The sequence below is a fragment of the Schistocerca americana genome, chromosome 4 (genome assembly GCF_021461395.2).
Source record: "Schistocerca americana isolate TAMUIC-IGC-003095 chromosome 4, iqSchAmer2.1, whole genome shotgun sequence".
NCBI lineage: Eukaryota > Metazoa > Arthropoda > Insecta > Orthoptera > Acrididae > Schistocerca > Schistocerca americana.
This window is the reverse complement of record NC_060122.1, coordinates 485,936,705-485,954,906: the sequence shown is the minus strand read 5'-3', so window position 1 is coordinate 485,954,906 and position 18,202 is coordinate 485,936,705. Positions and strand designations below refer to the sequence as shown.

The 18,202-nt window shown below is 45.2% G+C and overlaps 1 protein-coding gene across 1 annotated transcript in view; it reads right to left on the bottom strand.

Moving 5' to 3' along the window:
- LOC124612773 (facilitated trehalose transporter Tret1-like) overlaps positions 1-18,202 on the bottom strand; it is an 85,807-nt gene that overhangs the window by 20,405 nt on the left and 47,200 nt on the right. The window contains exon 3 of the mRNA XM_047141167.1: positions 12,298-12,507. Coding sequence (XP_046997123.1) covers positions 12,298-12,507 — 210 coding nt within the window. The remainder of the gene's footprint in view (positions 1-12,297; positions 12,508-18,202) is intronic.

The following is an 18,202-nucleotide window of genomic DNA, read 5'->3' as shown; positions in this document are numbered from 1 at the left end:
ACAGATATCTGTCCATCCGGACATCAGGAGGCACACGCTACTAGTTTACTGCATTATTCTGGACTACACTACACTACACTACACTACTGTACTGTACTTGGTATCAAAACCATTTGTCTAGATGGTTAGCCCCCAGCGCGCTTAGATGCAACTCAGAATTCACTGATGCTGTGCTGCTGTTCCTGACAAGGTACGGAGACTCGGACTGACAAGGTACGGAGACTCGGACTGACTGACTAACTTCATGAAAGTAGATCTTAAGTGGACACCCTCTGCTATACGCAGATAGAAGCAGGTGCACCGCTCCACTCCGCACTTAGTCAACAGTATCAACACTGTGCCACAATGCAGCATAAGATTTAGCTACAGTTGTCACCCAGAAGATCCCAACTGGACCTTCTCCTAATTTTGTTGGTCTTGTTCGTTGGATTCAGGACTGGACCAGTGTTCACAGACAGATCAGTTAATGTAACTCAAGTTACTTAACGTATCAGTGGGCCGGCCGCGGTGGTCTAGCGGTTCTGGCGCTGCAGTCCGGAACCGCGGGACTGCTACGGTCGCAGGTTCGAATCCTGCCTCGGGCATGGGTGTGTGTGATGTCCTTAGGTTAGTTAGGTTTAAGTAGTTCTAAGTTCTAGGGGACTTATGATCTAAGATGTTGAGTCCCATAGTGCTCAGAGCCATTTGAACCAATCGTATGAGTGGCATTCAGACGAAAACAGAACACTCGCTACAACGGGACCATGGGATGTTTCCGTCAACAGTAGTCACCTTACACTTTAAGACATATATCGCCCTGGCAAACGAGACGAGCAATTCCTGTTTCGTTTCGTCGAAAAGCCGCGTAGCTCGCGGAGAAGCTCAATTGTCGGAAGAGTCACTGACTCGCAGTAACCCGTAACTTCGGTTACAAACTCCCTTGGCGAGACTATCTCGTTCTGTGCTAGGGTTGATCAGTGCCAGGGGCCCGTTCACGTCGGACCACCCCGCGTACTGTAGGTCACTTCTCTTCCTCCGCACCTCCTTTAGGTGCCCCGCCACTGCACCAACGGCGCACGCTAGACCGTAGGGCATTCCCGCTCTTCTGTAGGACCTATTTGGCAGCTTTTCTTTTCAGAAAAAGCATAATTGTCGTGCCCCCTCACACCTAATAAAGCTCCTGAAAGCACCAAGATGGCAGATTCCACCGGTGTTTCCCCCGCCCTAACCCGCAGCAAGGCTGCAGTTAAAGAGGCGCGTGAGTCGGCTGTTCCCGTCGACGTCAACGTCCCGCTTGCCGCCGTTGAGGAGGTGTTGGCCGACAAGGATCGGCAGATCGCTGCGCAAGCGCAGGAACTGCTGAGCCAGCGTCGATTGATAACCGACCTCTGTGGCCCAAGTGAGTCCCCCACGCGGACAAGTACCCTCGACATCACGCTACATTCACCTGCAACTGGTGACTCATGCACTACCGTCCCACTGCGGCAGCTGACTCCAAACGGCGGAACCAGCAGCTGCAGATGCAGACACAGAACAACACTACACTGGGCCCTGGCAGGTGGAGGGCCCACGACGCAAACCGAGAAACACCACGCAAACAAGCGAGCAACCATACTCGCAAGGTAGCCGAAAGGCGCTGCTGCCTACACCAAAACCAGCACTTCCGGTTAGGAACACCAACACAACAACAAACACGACCCGACCTGCGGTCAGCAACACCACAAAAGCGCCAACCGCAGCTACTCCCGCACAACAGAAGACTGGTTTTCCCCCAGTCGTAATACAAAACTACGGGGACCTCAGTGTCCTCAACACAACATTCGCGGAAAGGCACACACCTTGCACGCTACACACGAAGTACTCTGGGGTTAGGGCCTCACTGTACGTATCAACTAACAATGAATATAAAGATCTCCTTATATTCCTCAAAGAAAAGGGGATCGAACATTATACGTACAGGACTGCTGAAGAACGGACACAGCAGTAAGTGGTAAAGGGAGTGGACCCCAGTACCCCAAACACCACAATGCAAGCGGCGCTCAACTTCCTAGGATTCGACTGCAAAAGTGCTTCCAGGATGACGGGCTTCCGCTCCCACCACCGTCTACCACACTACCTGGTCGAGATGGCCGACACGGCCGCCTCCCGCGGCCTTCTGCAGATAAAAAGCGTTCTGCGGATGGACGTAAGGGTAGAGATATACGAACCGCCACAGGTCCCACAACAATGTAACAACTGCCAGCGGTTCGGTCATTCGGCCCTCCGCTGCGGCCAGGCACACCGTTGCCGCGGATGCGCTGGCAAACACGCATCCAACGCATGTACACTAATCCACGAAAACATACGCCGTTGCGCCAACTGTGGCCAAGCCCATGCGGCCAACTACAGGGGCTGGGACGTGTACAAAGAGGCGCAGAGGCGCAAAAATCAAAAGTCGAAGCCACCCAACGTCATAACACGTCCAAGGCCCGCACCAAACCCTGTCAGGAACGGAGCGTCGTTCGCCATGGCTACACGCCCTGGAGGAGCGGAGCAGGCCGCGGAACCTCTGCGCCCAGCACACGCACCTAACACAACCGCTGCGACAACAACATAGTCGTCTCAGCCAACACGCAACACTACAACCACACCGGTACCAACACCAGCCCCCAAAAACAACACAACCCCACCCCCTGAAGCCACTGCCTGCGAACCTACACACGACACACAGGAAGGCACACTCACACAAGGAACCCCAGAACCAAAAACTCAGATAAGGCGTAGGCGACCACGCGGAAACAGGAGTGGGAACACACGTGCACCACAACAAAGTACCCAACAACAACAAAACAGTCGGCCGCGGTGGTGTCGCGGTTCTAGGCGCGCAGTCCGGAACGGCGCGACTGCTACGGTCGCAGGTTCGAATCCTGCCTCAGGCATGGATGTGTGTGATGTCCTTAGGTTAGTTAGGTTTAAGTAGTTCTAAGTTCTAGGGGACTGATGACCACAGCTGTTAAGTCCCATAGTGCTCAGAGCCATTTGAACCATTTTTTGAACAACAAAACACAGACACACAGTCAGCAAGCCAGTGATACCAGCACACACACACTACTCAACCCCTCACCACATTTGACACACAGGCACCTCAAAATGTTCCACATAACAACAACACAAGCGCCAGCCCACACAAAACGCCAACACCCCCACCAGCGGCCGCCAACACCACAACCGAGCCGCAGGCCGACACACACAACACCAACACAACAGGGTTTATTGGAAACAATATTCCCCCATCACACGACCGCTCAGATCTTTAACAAGTTCGCGGCGGCCGTCACCACACACGTCGCACGGCTCTTGACTGCTCAACCTGGGCAGTACTGGGTCGCCATACAAACAGCGCTCACCACACTGTTTACACCCATACATGGATAACACGCCACACCCGGCCCCCATCGCAAACAACCAGACACTGACACAGATCCTGTTCTGGAATGCAGACGGGATCAACAACAAAAGGGCGGAAGTTGCCGCGCTCATGGAGCGTAAGGGTATCCTTATCACACTACTGAGCGAAACTAAGCTGAAACCACGCAACCAACTAAACTTCACCGGCTACTGCGTCTATCGTACCGACCGACCGGACGGCTTCGGTCACGGCGGAACAGCCATCATCATACACAAAGACATATTACACACAAACATAGTGCTCCCTGAACTTGAAAAACTAGAGGCAACCGCCGTCAGTGTCATGTTCAACGGAGCCTACACTACACTGGTGTCAGTATACAACAGCCCTAAAAACATTAAAACACGCGACATCAGCACAATACTCAACATATCACCGCGCGTGATAGCCGCTGGAGATCTTAACGCAAAACACCCGGACTGGAACTCACGAATACGAAACTCCAACGGCAAGAAACTATACGAACACGCACTAGGACGAAACTACATCACACTAGCGCCGACCGAACCGACGCACATTCCCTACCGGAGGGGACACAGGCCAGACGTGTTAGACATGGCCCTCATCAAGGGCATAACAACGACACTCAACGTTGCCGTTGAAAACGATCTGCCCTCAAATCACCAACCCGTTATACTGTACATTGAAGAAACACTGCAGCACATGGAACAACGCAGGATGTTAGACTACAGGCGCGCGAATTGGACCCAGTTCAAGGAAACGCTTGACAGTCGCATCCCACCCACCCACGCGATTAACGAGACAGCCCAAATTGACGAAGCAGTTGAAACCCTCACCGGCGCCGTCCAGGACGCAATAGTCGACACCATACCAATCCCCACGCCACAACATCACAATGCTGCCCTGCCCCAGAAGATACTGAGCCTGATCTCAATGAGGAACCGCCTCGGGAGACATTGGCAGCGTACCAGCCGCCAGCACTTCAAACAGCACATTAACAGGCTCCAGGGTATAATCCGGGAAAAAATACAAACATTTAAGACACAACAGTGGGACCAAAAACTCGAAGGGTTGGACACCACGCGTGTGGCAGCTAGCCCGACACTTCACCAGGGAGAAACTGTACACCCCCACGTTACAAGGGCCCGACGGACCAGCATATTATGCGGAAGAAAAAGCGGAACTGATGGCCCTCACACTCGCAGCGTCATTCACACCGAACCTGGATCCCTCAGACACGGCGTTCAGACTTGCTGCGGACCAGGAGGTCACACGCATCTTGGCCCATCCAGCGCGCAACATCATCCGACAAGCTAGTACAGCTGAAGTCAAATGGGCCATCATGCATACCACCGCTAGGAAGGCCCCTGGTCACGATGGCATTCAAAACCGTGTTCTCCAGGAGCTCACAGACAAAGCTGTAGACTACCTAACACACATCACGAATGCCAAACTCAAGCACCAACACTTCCCCGCCTTTTGGAAGACGGCCAAGGTCCTAATGTTCAGGAAGCCGGGGAAAGACCACTCCCTCCCACAAAATTACCGACCCATCAGTCTGCTGAGCGCGCTCAGCAAGATCGTTGAGAAGGGAATGTTAAAACGACTCACCAGGCACTGTATCACAAACGACACCATGAGACCGGAGCAATTCGGTTTCAGGAATCACCACTCAACAACACAACAACTCCTCCGCGTCGTTGAATACATAATACACGGATACAACACAAACAAAGCAACTGGGGCGGTGTTCCTGGACATCGAAAAGGCTTTCGATCGTCTATGGCACAATGGCCTAATACGCAAACTTAGCGACGCAGGGTTCCCCGACGGGCTCGTACGTCTCATACACTCATATCTCACGGACAGGAGTTTCAACACCGACGTGCAGGGCAAACAATCGACACGACATGGTATACGGGCAGGAGTACCCCAAGGAAGTATCCTAGGGCCCTTACTGTTTAACCTCTACATTAACGACCTCCCAGCTACACACAACACGACGGTAGCAATCTACGCGGATGACACCGCCATCCTTGCGCAAGATTGGAAGCCGTCTAACATTAACTCACGACTACAGACTGCACTCAGAACGGCGGAGCCTTGGCTGCTGAAATGGCGTATTAGAGTAAACGTCGACAACTGCGAGGCCGTTCTGTTCACTAGAAGACCGAAGCAACTGCGCAAACATCAGCACTGCAACCCAATAACACTACACACACGTCCAATACGTTTCCGCGAGAAGGTCAAATACCTCGGTGTCTGGCTGGACAGGAAACGACTCTGGGGGGACCACATTCAACACGTGACCAACAAAGCTAACGCGAGGCTCAAACAACTCTACCCTATGCTTAACAGGCGTAGCACACTGAACAGGAGGGTGTCTAGGTCCATGTACATGACACTTATTAGACCCCTGATGACGTACGCAGACCCTGTCTGGGGATACGCTGCGCCAACTCGCCTGCGCCGTCTGCAGCTCATACAGAACAAAGTACTCAAAATCATAAGCAACGCTCCGCGCTACACACGCATCGCGGACCTTCACCGGGAATACCGGCTAGATACTATCTTGCAGGTATTCCAAAAACTCTCCACACGACTGTACAATAACACGAGACACTCACGCAACCTGTTTATCCTTTCTCTGGGTAACTACGACCACAACCATAGATGGAAGCATAACAGACCAAAGACATTACTGGCTAGGAACTAAACATCTATGGTCCATAGAACGCTAACACGTTAGTACTGGCGAGCCCCTGCAACACAGTTATTACTGGAAACCCCAGATGTTCGACCAGCCGAAAAACAGGCAACCGCAGGGAAACCGTACTGTACACAGCACGCAAACCAGCCACACACACCCCCTACACCGTCTGTGAGCCGATATATCACCGATCGCCCACTAATCTACAACGACTTTGAACTGTTGCAGGGACGCAGCAACCGCAGCAAGTGCCGCAACGAGCTCCAACAACGACAAAGGTAACGATGCACGATACCTCGAACTAACATAACCACACCTTGCATTCACTGTCGCAGATAGCAAGCCGCTACTGCCCTTACCACCCGTCCTACTGTCGCAGAGGTTTTTTTCTCTTGGCTCTTGCCTTGGCACTGTTTTCTCCTCTGCCCTTACAACCGCTACCCTTCAATCGTTTTCGTCCACTTTTTATCTCCTGATGGACCATGTTAATGAGTAATCTTACCCAGACGCATGGATAACATCACTGTGACTCCTGATTCAAAAACTAACATGTTATAAGGAGGCGGCAGCAGAACTTTTGGTTTGGTCACCATGTTGGTGTGGGTGTGGAGGGGCTCCATCCTTTGTGTTGTCCTGTTTCGTAGAATACGGTCGGCCGCTGACGGATCCAGAATCGAAACCACTCTTGCACTTTCTCGTCCTGCTGAAACCAACATCCGCGCATGTCTTTCTTCAGGTCTCCACAGATGTGAAAAGGATATCGTGAAAGATCTAGGCTGTACGGAGGATGTTGCAGTTTTTCCAAAGAAAATGCTGAATCGTGGCCTTCGTCCAATAATCAGTGTTGGGTCAAGCGTTATCGTGCAACATGACTCCGTCCGACACCATTCCTAGGCCTCTTTATTTATTACTGTTGTTGGATAGGAAATTTAGGAGTATTGATCATTAGGCTGAAATGGTCTGTGTCCTGTATGGTGTCTTCTGTGACGTTAAGTTTTCTTGAATTCATTCTTGTCTCTACCTGCCACCCCGTTGTATTTCTTAATTTGGAAATGAAATTAGAAGTTTTCTTCGTTAACCTATTGTCGTTCATTCCGTAAATAAGACAGTAAAACTTTAATCTCCTCTTCCTTATTGCATGAGTGTTTCTATGTTTCTGTATAAATCTTCATTTCTCCTCTTCGTCCAGATGTTGGCATTGATCTATTGTGGCCCTAAAATTTTTATGAGTATTTTCCTTTCTTCCTTTCTTTCTTTTCTTTTTCTTGGCAATCTCTTTTATACAGTGTTCAACATTTATATCCATATATGCTTCTGGTTTAATTTGCTCTGACGCAATGTTTAATTATTGCCTGGAACGACATTGATCGTTTATTACATCAGTTTCGGCTGAGTTTCATGGTTGCCACAAGTTTCCCCAAGTGAGGAGTTTTCACCATAGTCAAAGTTTTGTAATTTATTACAGTATATAATGTTTCGTTGTATGCTTACTTTGAGTAAAAATAAGCTTTAAGGATATAAGAGGATTTAATTTCTTAAAAAAACATATAACAAAACATTTCGCACGTATTGTTGAGTAGTCGTCATTTTCTTTTTCACTCCTGAGGAATAAAACCTCACAGTGCAACAAAAACAGGTATACATTGAAGAACTGTAGTTCTATTGCTTGTAAACGGAGCTGTAGGTGCGTTTCACCTGGTCACATGTAAAAACGATAACCATCGCATTAATATTAGGATTTTCGGAGAAATAGGTTAACCGCACTACTACATATGTAATATAAATAAGGCACGTTGTTTTATTGTTAAAATCAATGCTTGATTTCAGTTATAAAAGAGAAAAACAGTAACTGTCAACTCCACACAGCTCGTAATGATGGAAACTCTGCTTCCTACACCGCGACACGTGACTTAGACGTTGGTTTCAAACCTCAACACGGCAGAGATAGTGACGTGTGCAGTCTATGGTCCGTAGGAACAAATGCCAATTGCTACGTATCAACCGGCAATTGCTATGGAACACCCGACCAATGATAGTAAAAGAAACTGTGGAGGACAAAACAACTGCAGCGAAGCCTGTGCACGAACGCTCTGTATGCCTTCGACATTTCATGGTAGTTGGGTGTTAGACGAAGGTTGCTGTGGACCCAAGTAGTGCGACATTCCGTGTGGTACGGCAACATGTCTGTAGGAGATCATTTGACTATTTACGATCATGGACGGGTAGTTGGACAGCTCGAAGCCGATCAGAGTGCCACCACTGTGGCCACCGAATGGCTGTGTTCAAAAGAACCATATTGCACTTTAAAAAGGCCACTGAAGGAGTAAGTGATACGCGAAAGCGTAGTCGCAGACGGCCTACCATACCGCAAGAGGATCGACACGTAGCCCTAGTGAAGACAAGCGTATCTCACTCCTAGGCAGATCGCTGCACTTGTTGGAACCGCTACTCGTATACATATCTCTGCCAGAAACATTTCGCGGTGATTATATCAGGCTGGTGTGTATGCTTGGAAGCCTGTTGAATTCGTATATCTCCTACTACGCCACTACTGAAAAAGATTTCGTTGGTGTAGGGAGAATGTTGGTTGTGGTCAGAAAAAGTGGTCCAGAATGATAGTCTCCGATGTATCCCGCTACACTGTGGCTAGTGATTCCGGCCACTAGTTAGTGTAAAGAGAGACGGTATACCGGTGCCTCTTCTTTAGTCTTTTCCTTCTTGTTGTTTATCCCGGCTTCTTGAGATCTCTTGTGAAGAGACGCGATACAACAAGTTCCGTAGCGGTGTAGGAGAGTCAATGAAGTTACACAACAATAATTTAACTTTTGAAACTGCCGGTTTATTGGCATTTATGGAAAGAAAAACACTCTCATACTCTCAGGCGGTCAGCAAATTTCGTGTAATATTTTGTGTGTGTGTAATGGGCCTTACTACGTCGCAAAGCGTTCTAATGAATTAACTAAGCTGGTTTACAGTGATGCTAGGCAACGTAATCAACAAGGTGATACGTGTCTCAATTAAAACTGAACCTCGATATTCTGAATAATCTTTCGGTTCATTTATTTTTGTAAAAATCAGCACTTGTCTCAAAATTAATTTCCAGCTTCGTGCATTAAGTACAAACGCATTTTGCAACTATTGTACTCGATTTACTGGACAGCTCGATCACGCACTGGCGTGTAACGTATTTCAAATCGAATGTGCAGGTTTCAGTTTTCCCTAATGGGCTAAACGACTCTTTTGTAATAATGTGATGTGTCTATCTCGCGTAAAGTTTAAATGAAACTGGATTTACTCTCTATTCGGGTCAAGATCACAAAATAAAAATTCACCACATAGGTCAGCGAACTGAACACGCTCACTTTTAGCACTAAGTGATAACTAGTCTCAGACTAAAAACCGCACATAAATTCACACTTTTTGATGCATACAAAGTTCAAAACTGCATTATATTAAACAAATAAATTATGGCATGTAATTACTAAATAAAAATTTCCGATTCTATATAAACTTTAAGAACTTTTATTCCATAACCAATAAAATTTTATCAACTGAGAAAAATTATTAGTTTGCTGAAACGGATTCAGATTACTGTCGTGTCTGGACGATGACATCACGAAGCCACACTTGCTTGGAATGAACGAAATACCTGTACTGAAAAATACTGTCCGTTGAGTAATTTATTGACTTTTGTAACAAATTTGGTGCCCTTTGCATCGCTACAACGGGAACACGTTACCGACCACAGAATCATCGGTATGGCCTAGGCATTACGGTGTGAGCAAGCATTATACACAATGGCCAAACACCGCTGCTTATCTTTGTGCGAGGTACTGTTACAGCACAGCGCCATTACGGCGAGATTATTCTGGTTCATCTCCGTCTGTTTAGGGGTGCGGTAGGTTTCGATTTTCTGTTTATAGACGACAATGGCCGCAGGCACAGGACCGCTGAAGTGCTGGACACCCTGGAAAGTTAAGATATTGACAGCATGGAATGGCATACGTGTTCCCTCCACCTAAACAGTATAGAGCGTGCCTGGGAAACTCTTTGAAAAGGTGATTCTGAACGGAACACTGCCTCCCCGAAAAGGGCAAGAAAGAAAAACCCCTTTAGAGGGGAGTGGGACGATGTCCCGGAGGACTCTTTAACAGTTTGGTAGCCAGTATGAGAAACAGGTGAAAAACGTGCATCCAGAGAGGGCATACTCCTTACTGAGAGCGTCATATCAACAGTTACATTGGGAGTCTGATCTGTCTCAAGAATGAACGTTATTAAATGAAACAACAAGTTCACTGTTACCAGTCACCGTTTTATTTATTTCCAGACAGAAATTACCCCACAACATCGGCACACGAAACCCACTTCATCACACTGGTGTGTACAAAATTGAATGTTTGGACTGTGACTGCTTCTACATAGGCCAGATAGGCAGATCATTTGAGATTAGGTTCAAGGAACACATGGCAGCACTAAAAAACAAAAAATATCACACATCAGCAATAGCTACCCACCTGCATGAAACAAAACACCATGTTAACAACACAAGTATTTGCATCCTACACATCCAACCAAAAGGCAGAAAACTAGACATCCTTGAAACACTCCAAATATACAAACATCAAATGAAACAACCAGAGTCCATCTTAAATGACAAAAATGACAATATTTACAATAGTATCATCTCCGTTTTCAGCAACTACCTACACTCTTAAAAATACACACACACGCACACACACACACACACACACACACACACACACACACACGCAACTAACATTTATCATATATATTGACAGCTGTGAAGAGTACAACAGACTGACTTCATTCACAGATAATTCATCACAGCAACAGCTTGTACTCCTTGTCAGCTTGAAACTGTATGTACGTCAACTACTGGCACAAATGTATATCTATCTGCATATTTTATAGCACTGACCAATGTATTACCCCAACCTTTAGGTAGCTAATATATGCAACACGCAATCTTAAGACTCCTTGCCATGTAAATGTTTGCTCTCATATAATCACTCTTTCCTCTCTCTTTCTCTCTCTCTCTCTTTCACACACACACACACACACACACACACACGCACTCACACACTCACACACTCTTTCTCTCTCTCTACCTCTCCTTCTGCCTCCAGCCCCTCACCTCACATCTGTTTATTAATCCCAATCAAAGAGTGTAATGTATGTATGATTTTACTGTTGTAGCCAATATGATCATTGTAATTAAAGTCTGTAACATTTCACCTAATTGTTATCAACAAGTATGAAGTTTAAGCCATTTTAACATTTCACGTGATTGTATAAACGAGTACGAATGTTTAGCTGTTTTAACTTGTCAGAATTGGATTTATATACCACCTGATGTACACACACATATATTTGACACCTCAAAACAAACACCACCAAATGCTTTAAACAATTATTCTGCAATAATATTGTTACGATGTATATTCTTTGCACTTTGCGATTATGTCTTCTCTTCTGCTATACGAACCTTGCACCCAGCTGATTCCAGACGCCATATTTGTTTACAAATGTGGCAGTATACACGCGATGTGTTACGACAGCAAAAGGAACCTCTGACCACTGAAGGTACTCTACTTTACTTATTTAATGTTTACCATTAGATATCAGTTTAATTTTTTTGTCAAGGTAATTCTAAACCATATTCTGAAATAGTGTCTTGTTTCTCCACTAGGCAGTGCCACAAGTTACTCCAAAATCGTAACACAACACACACACAAATGTAATACTTACTAATGTAAATCCACCCGATGATGGAGGTTTAAACCTTCGAAACGCGTCGTGGAAATAAATAAAACGGTGACTGGTAACAGTGAACTTGTTGTTTCATTTAATGTCAGTAACGGTCACGGTAAAGCCTAACCTAAAAATGTTCGCATTTAAAATGAACGTTATATATGCCTGTTACTCTGCTTTCTCATGTGGTTAAATACGGTATCATTTTTCGTTTTAAATATATTACTCCACCCCTATTACGTATGTATTGTGTTTCATGTAGTCCCTCATTGCCTGTGATTATTCCAGTGCAACAATTCCTTTCGTTCCTTAGCACCTGTCAGGCAAAGCGGAAGTAAATGAATACGTCATACATGTTGAAAGGCGGAAGAGTGGATGTAAACAAGCATTCTTAACTGCTACTGAAGCCAAACATAATGCGCTGTACCTCGAAGTTGTTCATGCCGCGCAGCCTGACGAGCGACTGCTGGGCCTCCTTGTTGCGCCCCCTGAGCAGCAGGTAGGTGGGGGACTCCGGCATCCACGAGAGGGTGGCCACCAGCAGCAGGGGGAAGGCCAGCAGGATGCCGGCCAGAGTGCGGAAGTGCACGTACGGCGCCACGCAGAACACCACCAGCGTGCCCAGGTTCTGCATCACCTGCACAGTGCACCCACCCAACAACGTATCAGCTCCAGACGTCCACTAAGACTTCCAGTGTCTGACGAATCAAGAGATAATACTATGAATCAGTGAAAAGTGTCACGGCAGTCACTGAAAAACGTGCGTTACTTTTGCTCGCCTGCTTTTACCAACTATGATGGAGTTCTAGAGGATCACTGTTGTCCAATATACCGGGTGATCAAAAAGTCAGCATAAATTTGAAAACTGAATAAATCACGGAATAATGTAGATAGAGAGGTACAAATTGACACACATGCTTGTAATGACGTGGGGTTTGATTAGAACCAAAAAATATATACAAACGTTCAAAAAATGTCCGACAGATGGCGCTTCATCTGATCAGAATAGCATAAAGTAAGACAAAGCAGCCGGCCGGAGTGGCCGTGCGGTTCTGGGCGCTACAGTCTGGAACCGAGCGACCGCAACGGTCGCAGGTTCGAATCCTGCCTCGGGCATGGATGTATGTGATGTCCTTAGGTTAGTTAGGTTTAATTAGTTCTAAGTTCTAGGCGACTGATGACCTCAGACGTTAAGTCGCATAGTGCTTAGAGCCATTTGAACCATTTTTTTTAGACAAAGCAAAGATGATGTTCTTTACAGGAAATGCTCAATATGTCCACCATCATTCCTCAACAATAGCTGTAGTCGAGGAATAATGTTTTGAACAGCTCTGTAAAGCATGTCCGGAGTTGTGGTGAGGCATTGGCATTGGATGTTGTCTTTCAGCATTCCTAAAGATGTCGGTCGATCACGATACAGGTAACTCCAAAGCCAATAATCGCACGGGCTCTGGTTTGGGGACGTGGGTGGCCAAGCATGACGAAAGTGGCGGCTGAGCACACGATCATCACCAAACGACGCGCGCAAGAGATCTTTCACCCGTTTAGCAATATGGTTTTTTTTGTTCTAATAAAACCCCATGTCATTCCAAGCATGTGTGTCAATTTTTACCTCTCTATCTACATTATTCCGTGGATTATTAAGTTTTCAAATTTATACTGACTTTTTGATCACCCGGTATGTGCAATATATGATATTGTTCAATATATGTGCAAAACTACACTTGACATCCCACTATTGTGTTCAACTGCACAAAATGAGTGCCCAATCCCAGGCTGCGGGTTGCAAGCCGTCTCCCTCCCCTCAACCCCTTCCCCCCCCCCCTTCTCCTTCCTTCAAGCTGAGGAGACGGATTACGACATGTTACATCAAAGGTGTCGGACAGGATCTGAAATTTATTGAGGTGCAGATAAGTGAACGACCCTGACGAGGAATAAGGGCTCTACAGTCACAGGAATGGTGCGTCCAGTGCTGTTCATATGTCCTAATAACGGCATCCGGTGTCTGCAATACGTTTCGTTAGGCAAACACTGATAACACTCACTTGAATTTTGGCATGTATTGAAACAATTAATGAATAATTAAATAAGTTAATAAAGTAATGAAAATTCAGAGGGAAGTAAATAATAAGAAACGTAATCAACACTGTAGGGAAGTTGAGTTGAATGCTAAAAAAGTGTTCGTTAAAAACACAAAAATAAACATAATGCTCTTACAAAAAATCATTAAATGCATGTAGGTTCGACGGCAAGGTTAAAAATTAAGTATTCTAGGTGAATGGGTTATGATTGCGGGAATAATCAATGAAATTTGACAGATTTACTAGTTAGTTCGCCTGTGTGAAAGCTGAACCTAAATCTAGGCCACGACCATGTCTTAATGTGAAATTCTGTCACTGATCTGCTTCACTGTCTGTTAAACTTCAGCACGAAATAGAACTATCAGTCACGCAATGTTAAAATCTTACAGTCGAAAACATTCCTTGCAAAATTTTAAGTGTTGAAATGGCTCACCTGGATTACAGCTCGTAGATTAAGTTCAAACCCTGTTGAACACCGTCCAGACTCACCAGCAACTGTCCGTCAGACCCAACCATGCGAAAACCATGCAAGTTCTTACAGTGGCGTCGAACACTGCATCGAACTTGTGACAATTTGAGGTCCTCATTTATTGTGTAAATTGTTTGGCTTCAGTTTTAGTATTTTCTGCGTGGTATTGACGAGCAATGTTTCGTAACAGAGAACTGACATTTAGACCGTCGGCCATCATCTACAGCCAGCTTCAGAACCAAAAATCTGTCAGGGCTTTCTAGTTATAACCTACAGCATTCATCGCCCTGCTTTGTTCATCACCAGTACACTCGCCTCCAAGACGAAGTCAGGAGTCAGCCAGGATCGTAAACTCACAGGGTAAGGCTTCACTTCGTGGCATCAGTGATTCGTCTGGTCTCAGGCAGGCAGGCACCCACACAACGACGACACGGCAAAAATCGTAGCATATCTGTAAGCATTTATTTAACCAAAAATGAAAGAGAAGGTCCTCAGGTGTTGAGAATAAAATGATCGTGGATGTTGACAGACTGAGGCAATATAGAGAATGAATAACTTCGTCTTGCTCGGTGGGTGGTGGTGGTGTGGGGGGGGGGGGGGGGTGACTGTCTGTTAGAAGCTTGGCCTACAGGTAAATGTGGTGGACATTGACAGAAGCCATCACGGTGGTCGGAGGCTACCAGGTGTCATGAAACCTAGGCTCATAAGCATAACATTATATCAAGAAAGAGCGGAAGAGTTCAGTTAAAAGGGGGAAACTTGCCAAGAAGGGTGACCCATCTCCGTCCTTTTTGGAGTTTTGGTGCCTGATTGATAGTGGTAGGGAGTTGGCGCCACCACACACTGCGTAAACTCACGGTCCACGTGACATCGCATAGCTAACTAATTGTAAAGAATAAATTCGGCAAAAGAGTGTTTTGTAATGAGAGTGCGCCGCATTGCTAACTAACTGCTATGTATAAATCGGCAAACAAGTGCTTTGTAATGTGAATGCGATACTTATTTGCGAATAATAAAATCTTTACCAATAACATTCGCTTTATACTGCAATATAGACAGATCCGGAACAATATTCACTCCAAGTAAATTCCAGGTCTTCTGCAACACCTTAAACATTTTTTCTCCTGAAATAAATTAACAGTCAGTGTAGATTTTCCACATGAGAGACTAAAACTGTTAACTAGCGCCATCTCTCGTTTAGTTTACAAAGTTTATGCACTCAGGGTAGCACTGTCATAGTGAGAAAAGCAGAAGTAAGGAAATCAGTGATGAACATCAGTGAAATGAAAGACATTAACTTAAATTCTACGAACCACAAGTCATATTAAAGGTTTGTTCGTTGTATGAGTTTTCTTCCACTATTATATTCTGTTTTGTTAGTAATTATTTTGTAAATATTTTTGGATTTATTTATGTCAGCATAGTTGGTATTTACCTGCTATATTGAAAATAATCTGCTCGAACTTTCCTTGCAATTAGATGATTCCCGTTTTTCCCACTTTTATAACCTAGTTCCTTATTAGCATTTTTTACAAATTATGTCTCAGTTGATTAATTCATTAGAAGTTAATTTATGTGCTATATATATATAATGATCCTGTTCCTAAACAATTCAACTTGCCACCATGTCACTAGCGATTCATTCCAGTTCGGCACGTAGCTTTCTTAAGGCTTGTGAAAGTAAATACAGACAACAATGGAAAGATTGAAGGACGAACAGGGGTTGTACACCGCCAGAAATCGCGATACAACGTGGGGAGACGTTACTACACGCTCTAAAGAAGATATGCCTGCCTGTGGCATGCGGATTACAATAATTACTTCATTACAGAGGTGCATCATTCTATGGATAATGAAAAGCGTTCTCATCGCTTATCAAGAACTCTGTCATCTCCCTGACAGAACACTACTTATCAGCTTTGCACACAGTCCACTTATCGATAAGCGACCGCTATCACAGCGTGTTCTATAGTGGTTTGCGTGACCGTCGCATGTTCGGATTCTTTATCGTCGGGTAATCAAGTGCATCCCTTTATGTAACCACAATGTTTCAAGGTAAGAAAGGAACAGCTTGTGAAAATAGCAGATCTCTATTTCGAGCCTTGAGAGTAACTCCTTGGAATACACACGCACTTCGTGGATTTGCGTGTTTATGGAACAAACTGGGTTTGACGAAATAGAACCATTTGAAGGGTTAATGTGACTGGGCAACAGCGAATCTCACTAATGTTGGAAGAAAGGAAACCGTTTCAAATAAGATTCAAAATAATACCATGTAGCAGGTTTACAAAAAAATCACCATGACAACAGATACCGTGTGCAGTTGATACATTCTTGAGCTACCTGACTATAGGAAGATAAACGTTACCACATACACCTCATAGGTATGACATAACGCCCCTCGACGGAGGAAACAGCCATCAATACTATCGCAATAGGAACTTCCTAAACGCGACGAAAATGTGAAACCGAAAAAAAGACGGGCCAGGGGGGGGGTTAATTATTTACTTGTCACGGTTAACGTTGTTGGCTCTAGGTGGCATTCTGAAATGAAAATATTGACGCAACACGGAAAAGATAGTGGAACAATCAGGGTAGAAGAGACACTTCATATTACATGTTGTTGTTGTTGTTATAGTTGTTGCCTTCAGTCTGGAGACTGGTTTGATGCAGCTCTCCACGCTACTCTATCCTGCGCAAGCTTCTTCATTTCCAAGTAACTACTGCACCCAACATCCCTCTGAATCTGATTAGTGTATTCATCTCTAGGTCTCCCTCAACGATTTTTACCGTCCACGCTGCCCTCCAATACTAACTTGGAGATCCCTTGCTGCCTCAGAACATGTCCTACCAACCGACCCCTTTTACTACTCAAGTTGTACCAGAAATTCCCCTTCTTCCCAGTTCTCTTCAGTAAATCTTCATTAGTTACATGATCTACCCATCTAGTCTTCAGCATTCTTCTGTAGCACCACATTTCGAAAGCTTCTATTCCCTTCTTGTCTAAATTATTTATCGTCCATGTCTCACGTCCATACAAATACTTTTAGAAAAAGTATACTCGATGTTAACAAATTTCTTGCCATTGCCAGTCTACATTTTATATTCTCTCCACTTCGACCATCATCCGTTATCTTGTTCCCTAAATACCAACACTCATCTAGTACTTTCTCATTTCCTAATTCGATTCCCTCAGCATCACCTGGTTTAATTAGACTACATTCCATTATCCTCGTTTTGCTTTTTTTGATGTTCATCCTATATCCTCCTTTGAAGACACTGTCCATTCCGTTCAACTGCTCTTCCAGGTCCTTTGCTGTCTCCGACAGAATTAGATCGTCATCGGCTAAAGTCTAAGTTTTTATTTCTTCACATGTTTTTTAATTCCTACTCCAAATTTTTCTTTTGTTTCCTATACTTCTTGCTCAATATATAGATTGAATAACATCGAGGATAGGCTACAACCCTATCTCACTCCCTCCCCAACCATTGGTTCCCTTTCATGGTCCTCGACTCACAACTGCCTTCTGGTGTATGTACAAATTTGTTGGTTGGTTTTAGGGTTTGATGGGGGCTAAACATCGAGGTCATCAGTCCCCTGTTCCAAACCGACATACTTGTAAAAGGCGTATACAGTAAAAGTGTAACCTCTGTACTCAGAGGGAGGGAACACCAAGGGGTACAGAGGTAAAATAAACACCGCAATAACACAAAATAGAGGACACTTAAAAGGAGCAGAGCAAATAGTTGACTAGAGTAAAACAGACTACAGAGGTTGATGG